At 37.8% G+C, this 18,291-nt stretch overlaps 1 protein-coding gene across 2 annotated transcripts in view; it reads right to left on the reverse strand.

Annotated features, from left to right (window-relative positions):
* Positions 1–18,291, reverse strand: part of LOC136857100 (leukocyte receptor cluster member 8 homolog) — a 297,050-nt gene that overhangs the window by 201,012 nt on the left and 77,747 nt on the right. For both annotated transcript variants that reach the window (XM_067135497.2, XM_067135498.2), the window contains one exon: positions 7,696–7,884. In XM_067135497.2, the coding sequence (XP_066991598.1) occupies positions 7,696–7,884 (189 nt within the window). The remainder of the gene's footprint in view (positions 1–7,695; positions 7,885–18,291) is intronic.

An 18,291-nucleotide genomic window follows, 5' to 3' on the forward strand; every position in this document is an offset into this window, starting at 1 on the left:
TATCCAACTAGCAAGATACCCGTGCTTCGCAACAGTATTATACTGAAATTTATAATTGAATGCTTACGTTTTATATACAGGGTGTACCAAAACTCAACGGCAAGTTTTTGGGAAGGGATTCCTCACATAGAGAGAAGAAAAAAAAGTTTATGACAACATGCGTCCAGAAACATATACTTACAGATTTATTCAAATATTTGTACATTTACACCGTACGTCTGTAACGGCAGCTGAAACACTGAGTATGCATCAGAGGAAATTTTCAAAGTGACGACCTTCATCTTGAATACAAGCTTCCACTCATCATCGCATGGAGTTGTGCAAGCTATAAAAAAAATGCCTGGTGTAGTGCGTACTGCCCGACAGGTTGTCACAATGCACTCACGTAAAGTTGCTTCATCAGGAACAGGAGTCGCATACACGAGAGACTTAACGTGTCCCTACCGGTAAAAGTCCAGGGGGTTCAAGTCAGGAGAGCGTGGTGGACAAACAATCGGTCATCCTCGCCCTATCCAGCGCTCAGGAAAATGGGTATTCAGGTATCTGAGGGCAGGTAGACTGAAATGTGCTGGAGCACCATCATGCATGAAAAACATTTGTCGACAGGATGCAAGCGACATGTCTTCCAAGTAATCAGGCAATGCAGTACGCGAGAAATTTGTGTAGTTCTGTCCAGTAAGCCTATTCGGAAGAACATATGGTCTCAACAAGGAATAACCAACAATGCCTGCCCAGATGTTAATGGCGAACCTCTGCTGATGAGAAGATCGAGTGATTGCAGGAGGATTTGTATCACTCCACACGTGTTTATTATGGAAATTCTGTATTCTGTCTCTTGGGAATGTTGCTTCATCTGTGAACAACACAGAAGCTGAGAAGTTAGGTGTCATGCCGCATTGTTGTAGGAACCACCGGCAGAACATTACTCTTGCAATCGGCAGGCGACAAGGCTTGTACACGCTGCAGATGATACGGATACAACAGGTTTTCTCGAAGCAGTCTCCAGATGTGTCAGAACTAAGGTATTTTATGACTCGCATAAGATTCATTCACATGATTACTTATATAACTGTAACCGGTGTCGCAAATTTTTTTGCAACAAACAGGACATGTAAATTACTACTAACATTAAATTGTGTCACAAACTTTGAATAAATCCGTAAGTAGACGTTTCAGGACCCATGTTGTCATAACCTTGTTTCCTCTCTCTAGGTGAGGAATCCATTACTGAATTTTTGCCGTCGAGTTTTGGTACAGCTGTATAATCCACCGAAATTCACGATCCAACCCGTTTTCTGAGAGATTATGCCGAAGTTCCTCCCATTTCTCAATCTTTCTTTCCAGCAATCGATTACATACTTCCCGGGCAAGGTCCAGGTATTCCGCCTGGTCAGTTGGGTCCCTAAATCTTTGCCATCTTATCCTAGAAGCATTTTTAATATGGATCAAATCCTTGAGGAGATCTGGCGTGGTGTCGTCTTGGGTGCCTCGGAGGTACTGAACCTGCGGTCAGACTGCATTTGCAGTCATTACCCGGCCAGGACATGTTTCCAGCGCAGTCCGCACATTTTGACGACAGTCCAGAACATTATTATTATTATTATTATTATTATTGATGTTCTGGAGCCCGCAGCAAGATGCAAGACCGCTACTTGGCGGTAAATTACATCTGCTGCCATTGTCATTGCTGACAATATGACCAGCACCATTGTTGTGCGTAGGCAAGTGCGCGGGATTTCTGGCGATACGAATGATATACTTCCGTGCATTATTGACCTTATTATAGAGGTGAACAATTGCATGGTCAATTTCATTCCTATCGTTTATTTCAAGTGTGTTTTAAAATTTTATTTATATGCCAGGAGAATCTACCGTAATCTAACTTTCTCCGAAAGAAAAGATGGCTCTTGAAAACAAGCCCAGGAAAGATTCAAAATGATTGGATTATGATCAAGTTCATCAATTGGCATCAACTCCTCTTACACCCCAGCACCATTGATTTACTAATTTTCCGGAAAAAAAAAAAAAACTTGTTTCTTCATTAGTAAAGGATCTTCTAAATAACAAATATCAGAACTGTACCATAATCAGTTTTTGAGATGTGTCTCCTCATAAAAGGAATTCAACTCCTTTCCAGCTCCCCCCACCCTAAGGTAATTTTTCCCCCAAAATTTGTTTTTCTTTGTTTTTAAAGAAGATCCAAATACCAATTTTCACGTCTGTAACAACGTTAGTTTTCATTAGATGTAAGTATCCTCAAACGATTAATTCAATTAATTTTTCAATTCTTTCACCCCACCCCCTTCATTGGAATTTCCTAAATCAAAGGAATACGTGTTTCTTTACTTTTAAAGCAGATTCCACATACCAATTTTCATGTCTGCAACATCTTTTGTTTTTTAGATAATAGTACCTTCACACAAATAATTTGACTAATTTTTCAATCCCCTCCCCCTCTAAGTGAATTACCAAAAACAAAAAAATATGCATTTCTTTTTTTTGAAAAATTCCAAACACCAATTTTCACGTCAGTAACATCTCCAGTATCCTAATAAAAAGAATTCAACCCTTTTTCAGTCAAGTGATTTTTCCAAAAACAAAAAAAAACCCACTATTTTTAATAGAGATAAAACAAAACCATTTTCCACTTCTGTAACATGTTAAGTTTTTGAGATATACTATAGACATGCTCATTTTAAAATATCACCCCCTTTTTAGTTCCCCTAAGTGGAGTTTCTGAAAACAAATCACCTTTCTTTACTTTTTACAGGAGATTCCACATACCAATTTTTACATCCGTAAGATTTCTTGTTTCCAAGATATACTGTAGATATAGTGTTTCTTAAAATTCACCCCATTTGTCACTCCTGTTTAACCCCCATTAACTGGATTTTCAAAAAAAAAGGAAGTGTGCTTCTTTACTTTGAAAGGAGATTCCAAATGCCAATTTTCAGGTCTGTAATACATAGGGCACTAGGAAAGTTTTGCAATGTGAGTGAACGCTTTACATTTTTTCAAAAAAATTTCCACCACACTCAATACACTTCTCCATACATCGAAACCAGTCACTGAACCAACTCTGCCACTTTTCTTTGGTTACATTTTCACACTCTTGATCTCATGCTGCCAGATGCTCCTTGTCGGAGGCAAAACGCCGCCCTTTCAGCATCATCTTCACTTTTGGGAAGAGTGTGAAATCACATGGGGCAAGATCAGGACTGTATGGAGGGTGATCAAGCACAGTCAACCCTCATCTGGCAAGAAAATCCATTGTTACATTAGCACGATGTGCTGGAGCATTGTTGTGATGCAAGAACCAAGTGTTGAGCCGTGAACTTGGAAGGAGCTGCTTGAGAGCCTGGATGACCTGAGGCAGACAAGTCTCACTGTACCACTCCGCAGTAACTGTCCTGTGTGTTTCTAGCACAACCCAAGTCAGGATGCCCCGTTTAGTGAAGAATACTGCAATTATCCTTTTCTTCACTGACCTTGACTTTCGCAGTCACAGGAGTACCCTCATCTTCAAACAGCCACACCTTATTCTGGGATTTTGTTGGGACATCATAGTAATAAAGCCAAGTTTCGTCACCTGTAACGATGCTATTGACATTACGCGAAGTCCCATGTTCAAACTGTTTTAGCATTTTTTGGCACCATTTCACTCGATGTGCCCTTGGTTCCTCTAAAAGTGAATGGGGCACTCAAAGGGAACAAACCTTTCTGACATGCAGATGGTCGTGTAGAATTGAATGAATAGCTGGTGCAGGGACTCTTCTACCTGCTGATATGTCAACTGCCTCTCTTGCTGCAACATTTCCCTCACAGCTTCAATGTTTTCCTCAGTCACTGATTCAGACGGTCGCCCAGAACGAGGATCGTCTTCAACCCCAAAATTTCCCCTCTGGAACTCTTTGTAACAGTGGAAAATTGTTGTCCGATGTGGACAGTTTTTCCCCAGCACAGGAGTCATTTCCTCCAGGCACTGGTCAACAGTTGCAGCGGATAATTGCGCGATATTCACCTTTGGACCACACTGACATCTTAACCTGCTTCCAGTCTCACTGTTTGGTAACAACTGGTGTGAAGGTCGCGCCTTGCTGTCTTCTAGACCGGTCTCCACCCCTCATCATAACAGGGGTGTCCAGCCAACCGTTTATGTGTATTACAAAGGGCAATAGGAAAGTTTTGCATCTTCAGTTTCTGAGATATAAGTATCCTCATTACCTCTTCGCTGGTGGAAATATAATATATATATATATATATACACACACACATACACACTCCATTCGAAAATTGCGGGTTTATGCTCGGAGATGGCAGGAGCTGTTCTCTCAAATCTTCCGGTGAGGGAAATCCCCGCAGTATTTTGCCGAGTTTAGTTTTTAAAGATGATTCTAAATAGCAATTTTTACATCTGCAAACATTTAAAGTTTTGAGATATAGATACACTCATTTCAAAATTGCAACCCCCACCCCTTTTCACCCCCTTAGTGATGGAGTATCCAAAAATCCTCCCTTAGAGAGCACCTACATTGTAATATAAATGTATCCTCAAAATTTCATTTCTTTATGTCCAGTAGTTTTGGCTTTACGATGATGAATGAGTCAGTCAGGACATGTTCTTTTATATACATAGATGATTATAATTCAGTACGTTGTCAGTGTATGGATGTGGAAGATATTGAGCAACAGCAGTACAATGACGACAACTTAATCCATTAATCCATTATGCCAGAAATATGTTTCAATCCAAGAGCGACTTGCTTTAAAATTTTCTTTTGTTTTCCCTTTGCAAGCTGAACTGCCTTGCAACAGCACATCTATGTAGATAAGGTGTAACCAAACTGTCGTTTACTCTAGACACTTTTCTTGAGAAACATCAAAAATGTTTATTTTTTTGCCACAAAATTCCCTTCTGTTGGAGTTACCTTTGGAAAACCTTTCCCTCTAGCCTCAGATGCAACTTTCGTCTGTCTTATTTTCCACCTGCAACATAATTTCCTGTTATTTCTACTTTAGCTAAAGCTTTGTTTTTCGCTCACTGTAAATGATCAAAGCAGTTTTTCTTTACCGGTATTAATTTCAACTTACCATCCCTTAAGATGTGCTACATACCACGTGTGAATGAACTTAAATTGCACGTACTGACCAATCATGGAATGTACATATACCGGTGACAGGAATGAAAGGTACTGGTATTTCATGTTAGCTCTCCATCCCGGGGATTTCTACTACCTCGAAAGATGTTAGAATGCTGTTCAGAACCCTTTACCTGTAGTTGAGCCAAATGAAGTATTACTATCAGGAACTTTGTATGAAACTATATTCCAGGCTTTAACAGACCTACAAACCTATTATTCCAGTAAAAAAACTGCATAACTTTCCGTTGCGCAAGCCACACCTCAGCACTCCTAACATACGAGGAATGAAAAGTATGAAGTTATGAGTAAGAACCACACCCTAATTTTATGTTACAACTTTTTAAATAATGCATGGAGGTTACACGAGTAAATGCGGTACAACATTTTCAGGGTCATCGTACTTGTCTAAATATTTGTTTTAACGAAATATGACTGGAACAGATCAGGGTAAGCACCTGACATTAAGATACTACAGCCTGCTCCAACACCATTGTTCCTAATCCTCTTCCCCCCCAGATGCCTCTTCAAAGGTCCAAAAATATAGGTATCAGCCAGCGCTACGCCAGGACAGGATGCCCAGCACCAACTAATGGTAGTACTGAACTGACACTAGGAACACGACGAAGACCCAGTGCGTTGGATTTGGTCAAAACTAGCAAAAAAAAAAAAAAACTGCCAGCCGGGCCTCTTACAGACAACAAACATAAGAGACGCGAAGAAATAAGAATATAACAGTAATAAGGGCAAGAAAATTAATTTATTATGGAGAGGAAATCAAAGAAAGGTTGCATAGGTAAAAGAAGGGGGCCAAAAATCAAATAGCTAATAATAATACGTGGCCCATAATCAAAATACACCATACTCATAGATTACAGCACCTTCACACATGCTTACCTTCATAAAAGACGTGACGCAAAGTTTGAAATAAGGGCTTGGCATCTATATTAATTAACTGAAGAATATGAATTCAGGTGGGTACAAAACATTTCTTTGTAGCACATCGGGTCTAAACAGTCATAAGTTTAGGGAGTAACAGCCCCTAATCATAACATTCTCCCATTCAATTCCCCAGATAAGACAAAACTCTCAACAATAAAAAAATCACGTCCCCCAAGAATACATCATTAAGTAAAAGAGCTTAAGACGGGAGAAGAGGGAAGAGTGCACCGAGCTCATTTATACTCAAAATAAATGCAAAGAGAAAAGGGGAAGTTACCATGGTTTCACGCCAAACAACAAAAATATGGAAAGGCAACCCGCAAAGGATATAACATATTAAACAAGAAAATAGGTAAAGAAAGCCAATGACGGCAATGTGAAATGAACAATAAATAAATTAGACACAAAAGGTTTCACGGACTCAAACGTCAGAACCACCCACGCTCACACACAGACCAAGAGGTTAGGTCGCCGAATAGAGGGACGTATAAAAACGTCAACACACAGCACATAACAAAATAAACAACCGCTCACGAGCTCAGACAGTATGAACCAGAAAGTGGTCCATCTTAAAGAGATGGAGCGTCTCCAACACCAAAACACAGAGAAATAGAGCAATCGTGTTGTTAGTTTGTATTCATATAACACCTATATTTGGTGGACATGAAATATACAGAACACGCGATAAAATAATACAACATGAGCTCAAGCGGTATGTTAATGAAGCGGCATGAGTGAAAGGTATCGGCTGGCACACAGCAAACAATCTCATATACACACACATGAATCCGTGTAACCTTCTGTTCTCAAAACATAGTGAATCGGTAAAGGAAAATCGAAGATAACACACGAATAAATTAGAAAATCATGAAATGAGGGAAATCTTTCTAACCCAACCATGGTGAGCACAAAACGAAGCAATAATAAAACCAAGAGAAGATTAAAGAAAACTAAATACCTCCATTATATAAGCAATTCACGTTCTCGAAAGGCCGAGATATGTACAAAGACATCTTGAATCTATTAAAATATCTTTTATATGCCACAAAGGCGACTTGGAAATCCAATCCTTCCATCTTCAAGTCAAAAATCTCCACACTACCCACCAGAAAGATAACCCAACAAGACAGGACAAAAAAGAAATGCTTTGACATATGATAATGTATGAGATGCCATCTACCGGAATAAGGAAAGATTACATAGTGGTAACAACACATGATGGGAAAGAGTAATAGTTCATAGATACAAGAGTTTGCTAGGAACGTGAAGACTTCAGAAAAGGCAAACGTACCATAAAATGATATGGTGCGATTGAGTACTATAACAAATTGTGTGCAGTTGGCAGTGACCTAGTCTAAAGGCCTTGTGGAGAAGTAATGGTGTAGCCAGTCCCATTTGGTAAAAAAGAAATTGGAACAAGAAACACCAGATAGGTCTCGTTATACTTATTACTGAATGACCAATTAAATTTATTCAATAATATGCCATTGTTACAGTTACCAACCAAAGATGAGGTCCAGAAGACTACAGTAAGGACACTGAACACAAGAAATTAACAGTACACTAAGCTCCAGAGATATACCACAATATTTATCTCATTCAGCTAAAAACTTACTGTTATTTGGTGGCTGACCATAAAACTGCGTTCTTGTGACAGGTGAAGTACCAGGTGGCGGAGGAGTAGGATAGTTATGACCACTCATTGGTGGAGGTGGTCCTGGTGGAAGGGGTGGCATGTCAGTTTCCATTTTTTCCGACATCTCCAGCTGGCTTCCCAAACTATTTGAGTTAGGAAGAGGAAAATCTGAGGGGAAAAGAAAAAAACTGCGGTTATTATATGTATAACCCATTACACAGACCAATGCCGTCTCAATCTTTATATACTGCCCGCTCTGTGCCACGAGAATTGCGTTTACAGCGACATTGTAGATGGCAGCACTTACCGCACCCAGAACACATGTTGGTTAAATGATAGTTGGTCCGTAACACCAATATAAAATGAAAAATAATCTGTAACATGTTACTAATTGTAAAGATAATGCACATACAGAAACTAACATTTGAGCTTGGCTTAAGATATAGAAACGTAAAATATATAAAATCTTACCAGTTACAGTAGATATTATATTAGGATCACCCCATGCTGCATGGTACATACCAATTTCAGAATTTCCTCGACACAAATAATGGAGCACCTTTTCCGTACTTTTCTGACTATTATTAACGAGCAGTGGGCGCACAATATTTTCTATCACTATTTCGCTGACCCTTTGTTTATGACCAGTTTTCAGGATACGTTTTAGAGCACATAATGCAGTGCATGTGTTCGTCATGACAATCCACCACCCAATCTCACTGAACTAAATAGATCTATTGAGTCTCCAGAAAATCATCTAGTGAGAACATAAAATAGCCCATTTTGTAACAGATAAGACACACATTCCACTACAAATTTCACAGTTAGCGAGACAGCATCTGCCGTCTCAGTCAGACACTTCAGTTTTTCACGTTTTGATTCCAACTGAATTATTTTAACGTACTTGTCAGTTTTTCACGTTTTGATTCCAACCAAATTATTTTAACGTACTTGATGAAATCATCATTCAACAATTGTATTATTTTATCTGCTGGTGAATAGAAATACACACAATCTGGATTGTTTTGCCGAAAGGCAATACAGTAATCATTTCTGAACTACGAGGGACAGATCGGAGACTTTAACGAGGAAGTAAGCAGCAGGACTCGAGAACATCTTTGAAAGTCGGATTACCAGAAAAACAATAGTTTATCACGAGAGCAGGAGATTTTACAATATCTGTGCCGCAGACACTTTCAACGCTAGCCACGCAAACAAACTTGTCACTGGTTCGGTTGTAGAGGAGCCATACCTAATTAGCCATTTAACCAGCAATCACTGTTACACTCCTCTCTGTTGGTCTGAGAGTTTTACATTCAGCTCTAAGTCTTTGCTTCACTAATAGGGAAATCCTGACAAACACAATTAACATTTTCCATTTTAAGCTACCTGTCCAGAGTACCTTGTGACGGAGCTGACACTAGACCAGGAGTCCTGCCATATTTGTAACCGTTTGGGATACAATTCGCAACGCCACATAGTACAGCGTGATTTGTTCTGACTGCCCGGATTTTGTCTTGCGAAAATTATGAAATTAATTTTTTAAAATGGTAGCTTTTCCATTATGTTTGGCTGCTTCCTTTACTTTATTCAAACGATCAATTTCTGGCTTGTCTTCGAACTGTCTCTGTAGTCTTAACTTCATTATGGTTAGTCATCAGCTGTTATCGCAGTCTCAGAATTCTTGGTCGTAGCCTCTAATATCTGATTTTCTGATCACTAATGTCATTCTTACTGGTTGGAATATTGACTTCGATTGATACATCGTTGTTCAAATGAATTTCGTACTCGTCATCCAAGAGCTTGTTTAATCACAGATTTCTTTCGAAGAAATATCTTGTCGCTGTCTGGTCTTTTGTAGAGCTATTTTTCTGGTTTGGAGGTAATGGGGATAATTCGAAGACCGACTAGGCATGTTCTGTGGCTTCAATATATTTTTTATTTTAATTTATCTTTTACCTCCATCTCTAAAATTTAGGCAACAAACATGGGAATAATCGGATGGAATCCATTGATTACCCTTGGTTGATCCTGGCTTCGATATAGCGTTAAGCCAATTTCCCCAAAGTTCTTTACTTGGGAGGTTAACAGGAATCCTCACACCCGAGGAATTTGGATTTCCTGCTTTGATATACAGAGAGGAACACAACAATTAATCATTTTACAACCAGAGAGAGACACACACAAATGCTTGATGCAAATGCACTGGAACACAATAATGTGGATACGGAGAGAAGTTGGGTGCGTTAGCTGGCGCCTCTAGCGGAGGTTTGTGACACTAAGAGCTCACGCTGAGATGCATGTTAACTGCATAGCATAGAGCAGGCAGTATATAAGATTGAGACGACGGTGACACAGATTACTAAAAAGTATTTAATAGGAAAAATAATTCTTATTTTCCAACAGAAACAACATCCAGCTCCAAATTAGTCATTTGACTATGCATAGCTGCCAACTTTTAGAAAGCAAAAAATAGGAAGATTTTATTAATTCTTGGATTTCATCACATATATTGCGCCACGGTCTGAGTGAAAAAAAGGACAGGATAAAAGGCATGTATACCTACAGTTACAATGTGTGATCATTAAATTAAAAATTTTAAACTAATAAAAACATTAAAATGGTTACAAGAAAATGTACATAATCACTCTCATTTACGACACATACATACGAATAATAATACAGTTGAACCTCGACATCTTGAACATCCATTACTCGAATTTTCAGTATCTCGAACTAACTTAGATTTACCGGCCGTTTATCCTATTCATCACATGTATTTATTTCTCTATTGTCGAAATTCGGTTATACAAATTTCTCGAAGCAAACATTTCCTCCCTTGAAGCAAAAAACACTCTCTAATTCTAATTTTGTGCAACATTAACTGCACAATACCGCATTTGCGGTTTGTGAGGAACAGTTAACAAGTAGAGAAAGGGTTCCAGTGAAGCTAGAAACGAATATGACGGCAACCGAAAAACTAACATCTAGTGATCGGCAAATTGGCAAAGCCTCGTCGTTTCTCGGGTGTCAATTACCGGTCACGTACAAAAGCAAGCCCAGAAGTCGCAAATGACAAGCTCCATTTACGAAACTCGGCTGCGTGGTATTGAACAGTTTCAACCTGAAGGGAGGAAAGGTTAACCGCAACAAACAGAAGAGACTAATGGATTTTTTCTAAACGTGTTAATGAAGCTAAGTTTCTTATTTCACTACTGTATGTACTGTATCCTGTCTTTAAAAAATTACTATAATAAGGATTATAATTAAAGTGATGCCGTAAAATAGAGTTTTTTGTATATTTTTAATTACCGGTACCGTTAAACATAATGTATTCAGTAAAAGCCTGTAGATACATATGATTCAATTATGTGCAACACATGCTCAAAAACTGTATTCCCTATAACTCGAAATAAAATGTATCTTCCGAAGTGATTCGCATAATAGTTTCCTTTTTTAGACTGTAAAATGAATGGAAATTATATAGGTATCTCTGTACACTTGGAGATAACGTTTATGTTTTTTCGCCATAATGTGAAGAGAAAATACCAGAAACTGTCACCGACACAACTCCCTGAAATACATTCAACTCATTAAAATTATGAAGTAAGAATAAACAAAAATGCAGTGAAATCCATGAAACTAGCACATACAAAACAGATAGGTCTCATACATTATTAATATACGACTGACACGGGGAAAAGCACAGAACCACTAGAAAAAACACGTGGCATACAATGCCACTGAAATTACGCACAGAAATGATGTTAATACTGCGCGAACCACACAATAAGAAACAGATTCCTTCATCCAGATTAACTGAGTCGCTAGCCTATCTTGCTTGTAGGACGACTGCCGTCCCGAATCCCCAGCTGCAAAGCACACATGCTGCTGTAGCGAGCAGGAAACAAGATACACAAAGGCGACAGACGATACACTTGCGAAATAAAGATCAAATAAAAACGCTTGAAAATGAGGTTGGGTAAATAACACAAGCACGTAAGAACTTTTCCTTTATTCTAGGGGGAAGAGTATTGACTACTGGAGGTTATATTGGTAAAAAATAGGAAGAATTAAAAATAAATCGGAAAACGAGTTAAAAAACGGAAAGTTTCCGGGTAAATCGGAAGGGTTGGCAGGTATGACTGTGCCTTAATCATAATTCAATCCATGAAACAATTGAATGTTATCCTAATTTGAAATTAATTAAGTTTCGAAATAGTTAACTGGCAAGAACGATTTGCACACCACCACCTATACATATGTGTATATAAAAACAATATTACCGGTACGTTTGACTGTCTTCTGAAACTACATAACATCTAAACCACCGAGAGGAATATGATTAAATTTTGTACAAACATTCTCAGAGGGAGCAGTCACATGGCTGTTTTATTTCAAAATACTGATGTGAAAATACACTTGCTAGAAACACACCACATAATGGCTTAAAATGAGATGGTCTTTGTTTCTTTCCCCAGATATATATCACATATACAGTTATTAACAAAGCTTATTTGATTTTTCAATAAATAACAGTTTCAAGATGACTACCACTAATATACAGTATAGTACTTAATAAACTTGGGCATGTTTTATTCGTTAAAAAATAAAATAATGGGCAAATGGTTAGTTTTCTATTTAAAAAAAAAAAAAAAGAGCATTTTCTTTGTGACCAAAGCCTAGGTCACACTTGGCGATATTCTCGTTGCTAGTTCTAGCTGTCGGTTCTCGCTGAGAGTAAAATCTATACGAGAAATCTTTTTTTTGCTAGTTGTTTTACATTGCACCGACACAGATACGTCTTATGACGACGACGGGACAGGAAAGGGCTAGGAGTGGGAAGGAAGCGGCCGTGGCCTTAATTAAGGTACAGCCCCAGCATCTGCCTGGTGTGAAAATGGGAAACCACGGAAAACCATTTTTAGGGCTGCCGACAGTGGGATTCGAACCTACTATCTCCCGAATACTGGATACTGGCTGCACTTTAGCGACTGCAGCTATCGAGCTTGGTTACGAGAATTTATGTCGCATTACAAAGACACAAGTGATGTAGTATATAGAGGTACAAGCAACAGTAACATTGTTTTTCTGCGTTTTAGTAGACTGGTTTGCTGAGTTTTGTGTAATTTTCGTGGTGTTTTATAATAATGCCGTCTGTTGGATTATGGAGCAATGTTATAAGACGTTTGTTGAGACTTACAGTGCATGAGGTCAGTCACGAATTATTGATAGTGTTTCGTCGAAAGAAAGAAGAAAACTTAAATGGGTGAGAGACCGGAGAGAAAGGAGGGGTCAGCTTGGAGCCTCCAACAGACTAATGCGCCTTTTAAAGTTTTTATCTTCTTCTTGACCTCATCTAACGTAACCGTAAATCCCAAATCCCAACTGATCATTTTAGAGTAAGCACTATCTCTACAATATCTTTCCATGTAATCATAGGTCAAAGCGTCCCATAGGGTCTCATACTTCCGTAAAACCTCCAGAAATGTTATCTGACCACCTGACCACTTTATACTACTCACTTTAAATGATAACACTGGAAGGTATATTTATAAGGTGTTTTAAGCTAAAACTTCTCGCTACTGTGCACTTCCTGGATCAGCGATTATGCTGTCACACAAGGCGATGAGTCGCTGCGTGATGATCACGTGACTAGCTAGCAGCGAGAAAAGTTAAACATGTCCAAATCTTCTCGCAGCGATTTTCCTTCTCGCTGGGTTTTCGGCGAGTGGCAAGTTTTTTAATCACACTGAGCGATTTAAACAGTGAGTACTCGTTGCTAGCTGACTCGCTGCTATAAAATGGCCAAGTGTGACCTAGCCTTAATGGTTCTCCGCGAAATTATGCTTTTATCTGTGAATGCAAATATTTCAGAGAATTCGCCCATTGAACGCTGTACGAATGGATTGTTCACAATGATATTGGCATACCAGAATGACACTGGTTGTGAGCGAGGTAGTGCGAGGGATTGAAAGTATATCAAAGAGAAGCATCGGTTGACTGTTTAAACACGCGCTGGCTAAAATGCCACACATTTACACTAATGGAAAATATGCAGATATGGTATTTGCTTCAGGTCGTATTATCAACTCATGACAGAAAACAAATTTTCAATGTCAGTAGTTCAATCCCATGTGTTCTGTTTGCCTGATGTAGGGCTTACCCTGCTTTGACTGTACAGAAGAAAATTATGCTGTAATTTCTTACCAAACGATAACTGCAAAAGAGTTTAACCAATTGAATGGATGCACACAGAAACAGGGCTAACCATCATCTTAAATTGAAAAGACTTTCCCACACATGGGAAAAAAAAATCTTTGGAGAATAATATCAACAGAGCCCTCAATGCCATACGGAAGGATGAAAGGATACCTGAAGATTGGCAACAAGGAAGCACTGTACTACTGTTCAAAAGAGGAAATAGGAAGAAATGTGAAAATTATAGAGGTATAACCCTATTATGACATGGGCTAAAATAATGGAGAAAGTCATAGACAAAAGACTGAGGGATATAATAGAAACACACCAGGAAGAACAATATGGCTTTAGACCAAATAGATCAACAATAGACTTTATATTTACAGTGCAAACAATAATGGAAAAACATCTGGAAAGGAACAAGGAAATCATATTTGTATTTTTGGATTTGGAAAAAGCTTATGAAACAGTTGTGCCATTTCACTGTTTGCAGTGAAGTTGTCTGGAGCAAAAATGGTCGCCTCGAGAACGTTGGACATAACACGCTAACATATTCATAAATGTTTTTAAAAAATGATGCTTTCATCAGGTACAAGAAGGGAATGAAATATTGAAGGCGGTGAGAAAGAAAGACAACAGAATATTGTTAAAATTTGTTATTGAAAAAAATATTCGATTCACAGAAGACCTACAGGCAGATCACTAACGCAAATCAATTCAAGAAGGAGGTTGAACGTATAAAAGGAAGTTTAAATTTAAAGATAATTGAAAGTAGTCGTCCACAAGAACACTGCAAGACATTGGCGGTAAAGAATTCAGACAGCTTCGAAGAAATAGAACTGCACAGTTGGATCGGCAGATTACATAATTGCTACGTCACGAGATACCGCGAAGAGTAATAACTTGTGAAGCAAGGCATAGGAAATTATATAACGTTCCGATTGAAGCTTAAATAGCTATACTGACAAACTACAAAAGCATCATAAGATATCATAAAAAGCAGTAGTTGCAGAATATTACTAGATCATAGCAGACCTTATATCCATTAAGATGATGAAAATGACCATGTCAACGTGTTTTTCTGTTTCAACTGCACAACCTACCAGATACGCCATGTGCTAGAAAGGCTGAGGCTACCTGGATTATGGGGACACAAGCCAACAAATCAAGCCCATGATGACCAAAAAAGACCAAAGACCTTCCCAGATGTTCCCAAGAGGCTGATACAATGCCGTGAACGCAAACACAGCATGTCCTAGCCAGCTGGACATGTAAAAGCTACGAGGGAAGCAGGAGGAAAAGATAAGTCATTTAAGTCCATCGTACGTAAGTAATTAAAATAATTTGTTTGGAAAGTGCCATTTTAAATAAGTTCATCGTACGTAGGTAATTAAAATAATTTGTTTGGAAAGTGCCATTTTATATTTTCTCGAAGAATACATGTGAAGTGCTACCTTAAGTTATCCAAAGAAGTGATGTTACGTGGAAAGTCAACCAAATTAACAATATTAGAGGTTATTAGGTAATCATCTGATCAGAATGCCAAGTTCATTGGATTAGGAAGTGTTTAACCAGTGATAATCTAACCTTGCGTCCGTAATGTTGTCAATGTTGAATGAAAAGAGGTTAACTTAGCTTAAATGCAAAGATGATATAACATTGTGGTTAATAATAGGTTTACATTAGGGCATATACTGCAAAGTTGATTTGAAATAAGATTGTATACAGGTTACAGCAACATCTTAGGAAGACATATGAAGATAATTGTTGGAATTTGAAGAAAACTGATAACAGAATGGAGAAATTTCGATGGATGGTTAATGATGAGAGAGTAACATGCGTCAAGTTGAGATGAATTATAATGCTTAATGTAATATAGAGTGAGACATGAGATGTGTAACATGAAATAGAGGTTTTATTTGTGAAGAATGGTTGAGTATTATGAAGAGTAATGGTGGTGATTGTTTCGTCGAGAGTGAAGAGAGAATTTTAGCGACGATATTAGGGCAATTGACGCAATTTTGAGATAGAGGATAGTTATAATTGGTTGTATGTTAATTCTTCAGGAAGCCACATATAATACCAATTACGATCTATATAATGTGCCTATGTTAATTACTACCTTTAGATCATCAAAGATAAATCTACATACGGAGGATAACACAAATGTAGCCTATATTAGTACGAATTTCTAACCACAAATATATTCATTCAAATAAGGGAAGTCAGGAAGCTTACTTAGTTACATTGAATAATATCTGGTAATATTATCCGTAATTGAAAGTTGATGGTGACTGATAGTCTTCTTACAAGCTAGACTACTAACTATCTAGAAGAATTTCAATGAATAGTTGTCAGATGTGAATGATAGCATGATGGCAGCTCACATATAATTGTGTTGGCACTTAAATTAATTTTTGAAATTAATATTTATTTTTAATGAGCAACTTGAGTAAATAACAGTAATGACATTTCGATTATTTTATTTTGAATGGAGTGATGACTTAATGAATTATCTTTTCTTCCACATAAAGAGCATAACAACGAGAACATTGAAATAATAGAAAAAATATTTTCTTTTAATAAACTATATTGCTGATGATGGAATATGGACAAATACTGGCAAATGAAACTAACTCACCGTAAATTAATTAGGTGATATGTAAATCAGGCGAAAATTTTAAAAATCAGATTATGTAATGATTGATGAAGGAGGGAAATTATGATTTTCATTTTCTTTATAATTGAATCCAATGTAAATGATTTGCGCCAGAGACATTTTCTATCTCCCAATCGAAACTTGTAAATATTGCGTACTTGTTCTTTTTCAATTTAATTGGAGGCCTCTATTTTAAAAAATATTTTCAAGAATGGTTGATGAAATACGAAGTTAGTTGATTATTATTTTTTTAACTTGATATCAGGTTACTCAACTCATTTTCAAGATTTTATTTTATTTAATAAAACAGTATTACAAAAATGTATTTATTCTTTCAATGACTTTCTAGGATAAGTATCTAGACTTCAGTAAATGTAGGTTAAGAATTATATGAAGATATTGAGGAAACGAACTGGATTGCGAACTGGAGACGTCCGTTGAGTAGGTTATGTTTATCCGAAAGTATACCCCAATGGTCCGCTCTCTATACCAAACCCATGACCCGAAATTTGAACCCAATTGGAAGTTTATATTATATTGAGCTAGTCTGGATCTTATGCGACTTGACCTGGACGCGGGGATGATGCACAGTTAAGAGAAAACCTGTGGGAATATCTACTGAAAATGAATGTACCAAAGTAATTAATTAACAAGATAAAAATGTTGTATCATGATAGCAAAAGCAGTGTACAACTGGGGAGTCTGAAACATTTTATACAATAACAGGTCTCAAGGAAGTGCACTGCCGCCATTATTGTTTATTATACTGATGGATGAAATCATAAAGCGTGTAAAACAGAGCATCAGTAGCAACGAAGTGAATGCTTCGGTATTTGCAGATGATGTGGTGATTTGAGGAAAGGGAGAAGTACAAAAGAGACTGGACATTTGAAATGAAAACCTGAAGGAATTTGGAATGGTAATTAGTAAAAAGAAAACTGTGGAAAAGAGAAAAAGGAAAGCCAAGTGAACATAGAGAACAGAGAATGTGGAAAACAGTTTACATATCTGGCTGGGTAGTATGAAAGTAATGAAATCAATACTGAAATTAATAACAGACTAAGTAAAGGTACAACATTTTATCAAGTCAGAGAGCTTTTATGGGATGACAAAGTACCCAAGAGAACAAAATTAACATTAAATAAACAGTATTTCATACCAATTGTAACATACGGACTATAAATGCTGGTAACTAATAAAGGGACAAGATAGCAAGATCCAAGCAGTAGAAATGAAATTTTTAAGAACATCGGTTAAAAAGGCAAGAAGAGATATAATTCAAAATATTAAAATCAGAGAAGAGCTGAATATAGAACTGTTAGTACAGAAGATACAGAAAGCAAGATTGAGATGTTTCGGACATGTAAAAAGAATGGGAAAGGAACGGGTAGCAAGAAGGGAAATGGAAAGAGAAGTTAAGGGAAAGAGACCAGTTGGATGGATCCACTGACCTCTATACGTGGACGGCTGGTAGCTTGGGTAGCAGTAAGCCAAATAGAAGATGACTGGCGTAGTAAGATGGCAGCGAGCGCACAGAGCAGTAGACCACAAGGAGCGCACTTGCTTTATGCTTAGTTCCTTCGAGCATACAAACAGATAGAGAGGTCGTTCCCTATGTTTCTACAGGCTAAGCGTGGCACCAGCATCAAGCTCTGAGCGATCAGCTGATGCAGGGCAAAACAAGGCAGTCTTCCATAAGAAGAGCATTACGGAGT

This window comes from Anabrus simplex, chromosome 1 (genome assembly GCF_040414725.1).
Source record: "Anabrus simplex isolate iqAnaSimp1 chromosome 1, ASM4041472v1, whole genome shotgun sequence".
NCBI classification, from domain to species: Eukaryota; Metazoa; Arthropoda; class Insecta; order Orthoptera; family Tettigoniidae; genus Anabrus; species Anabrus simplex.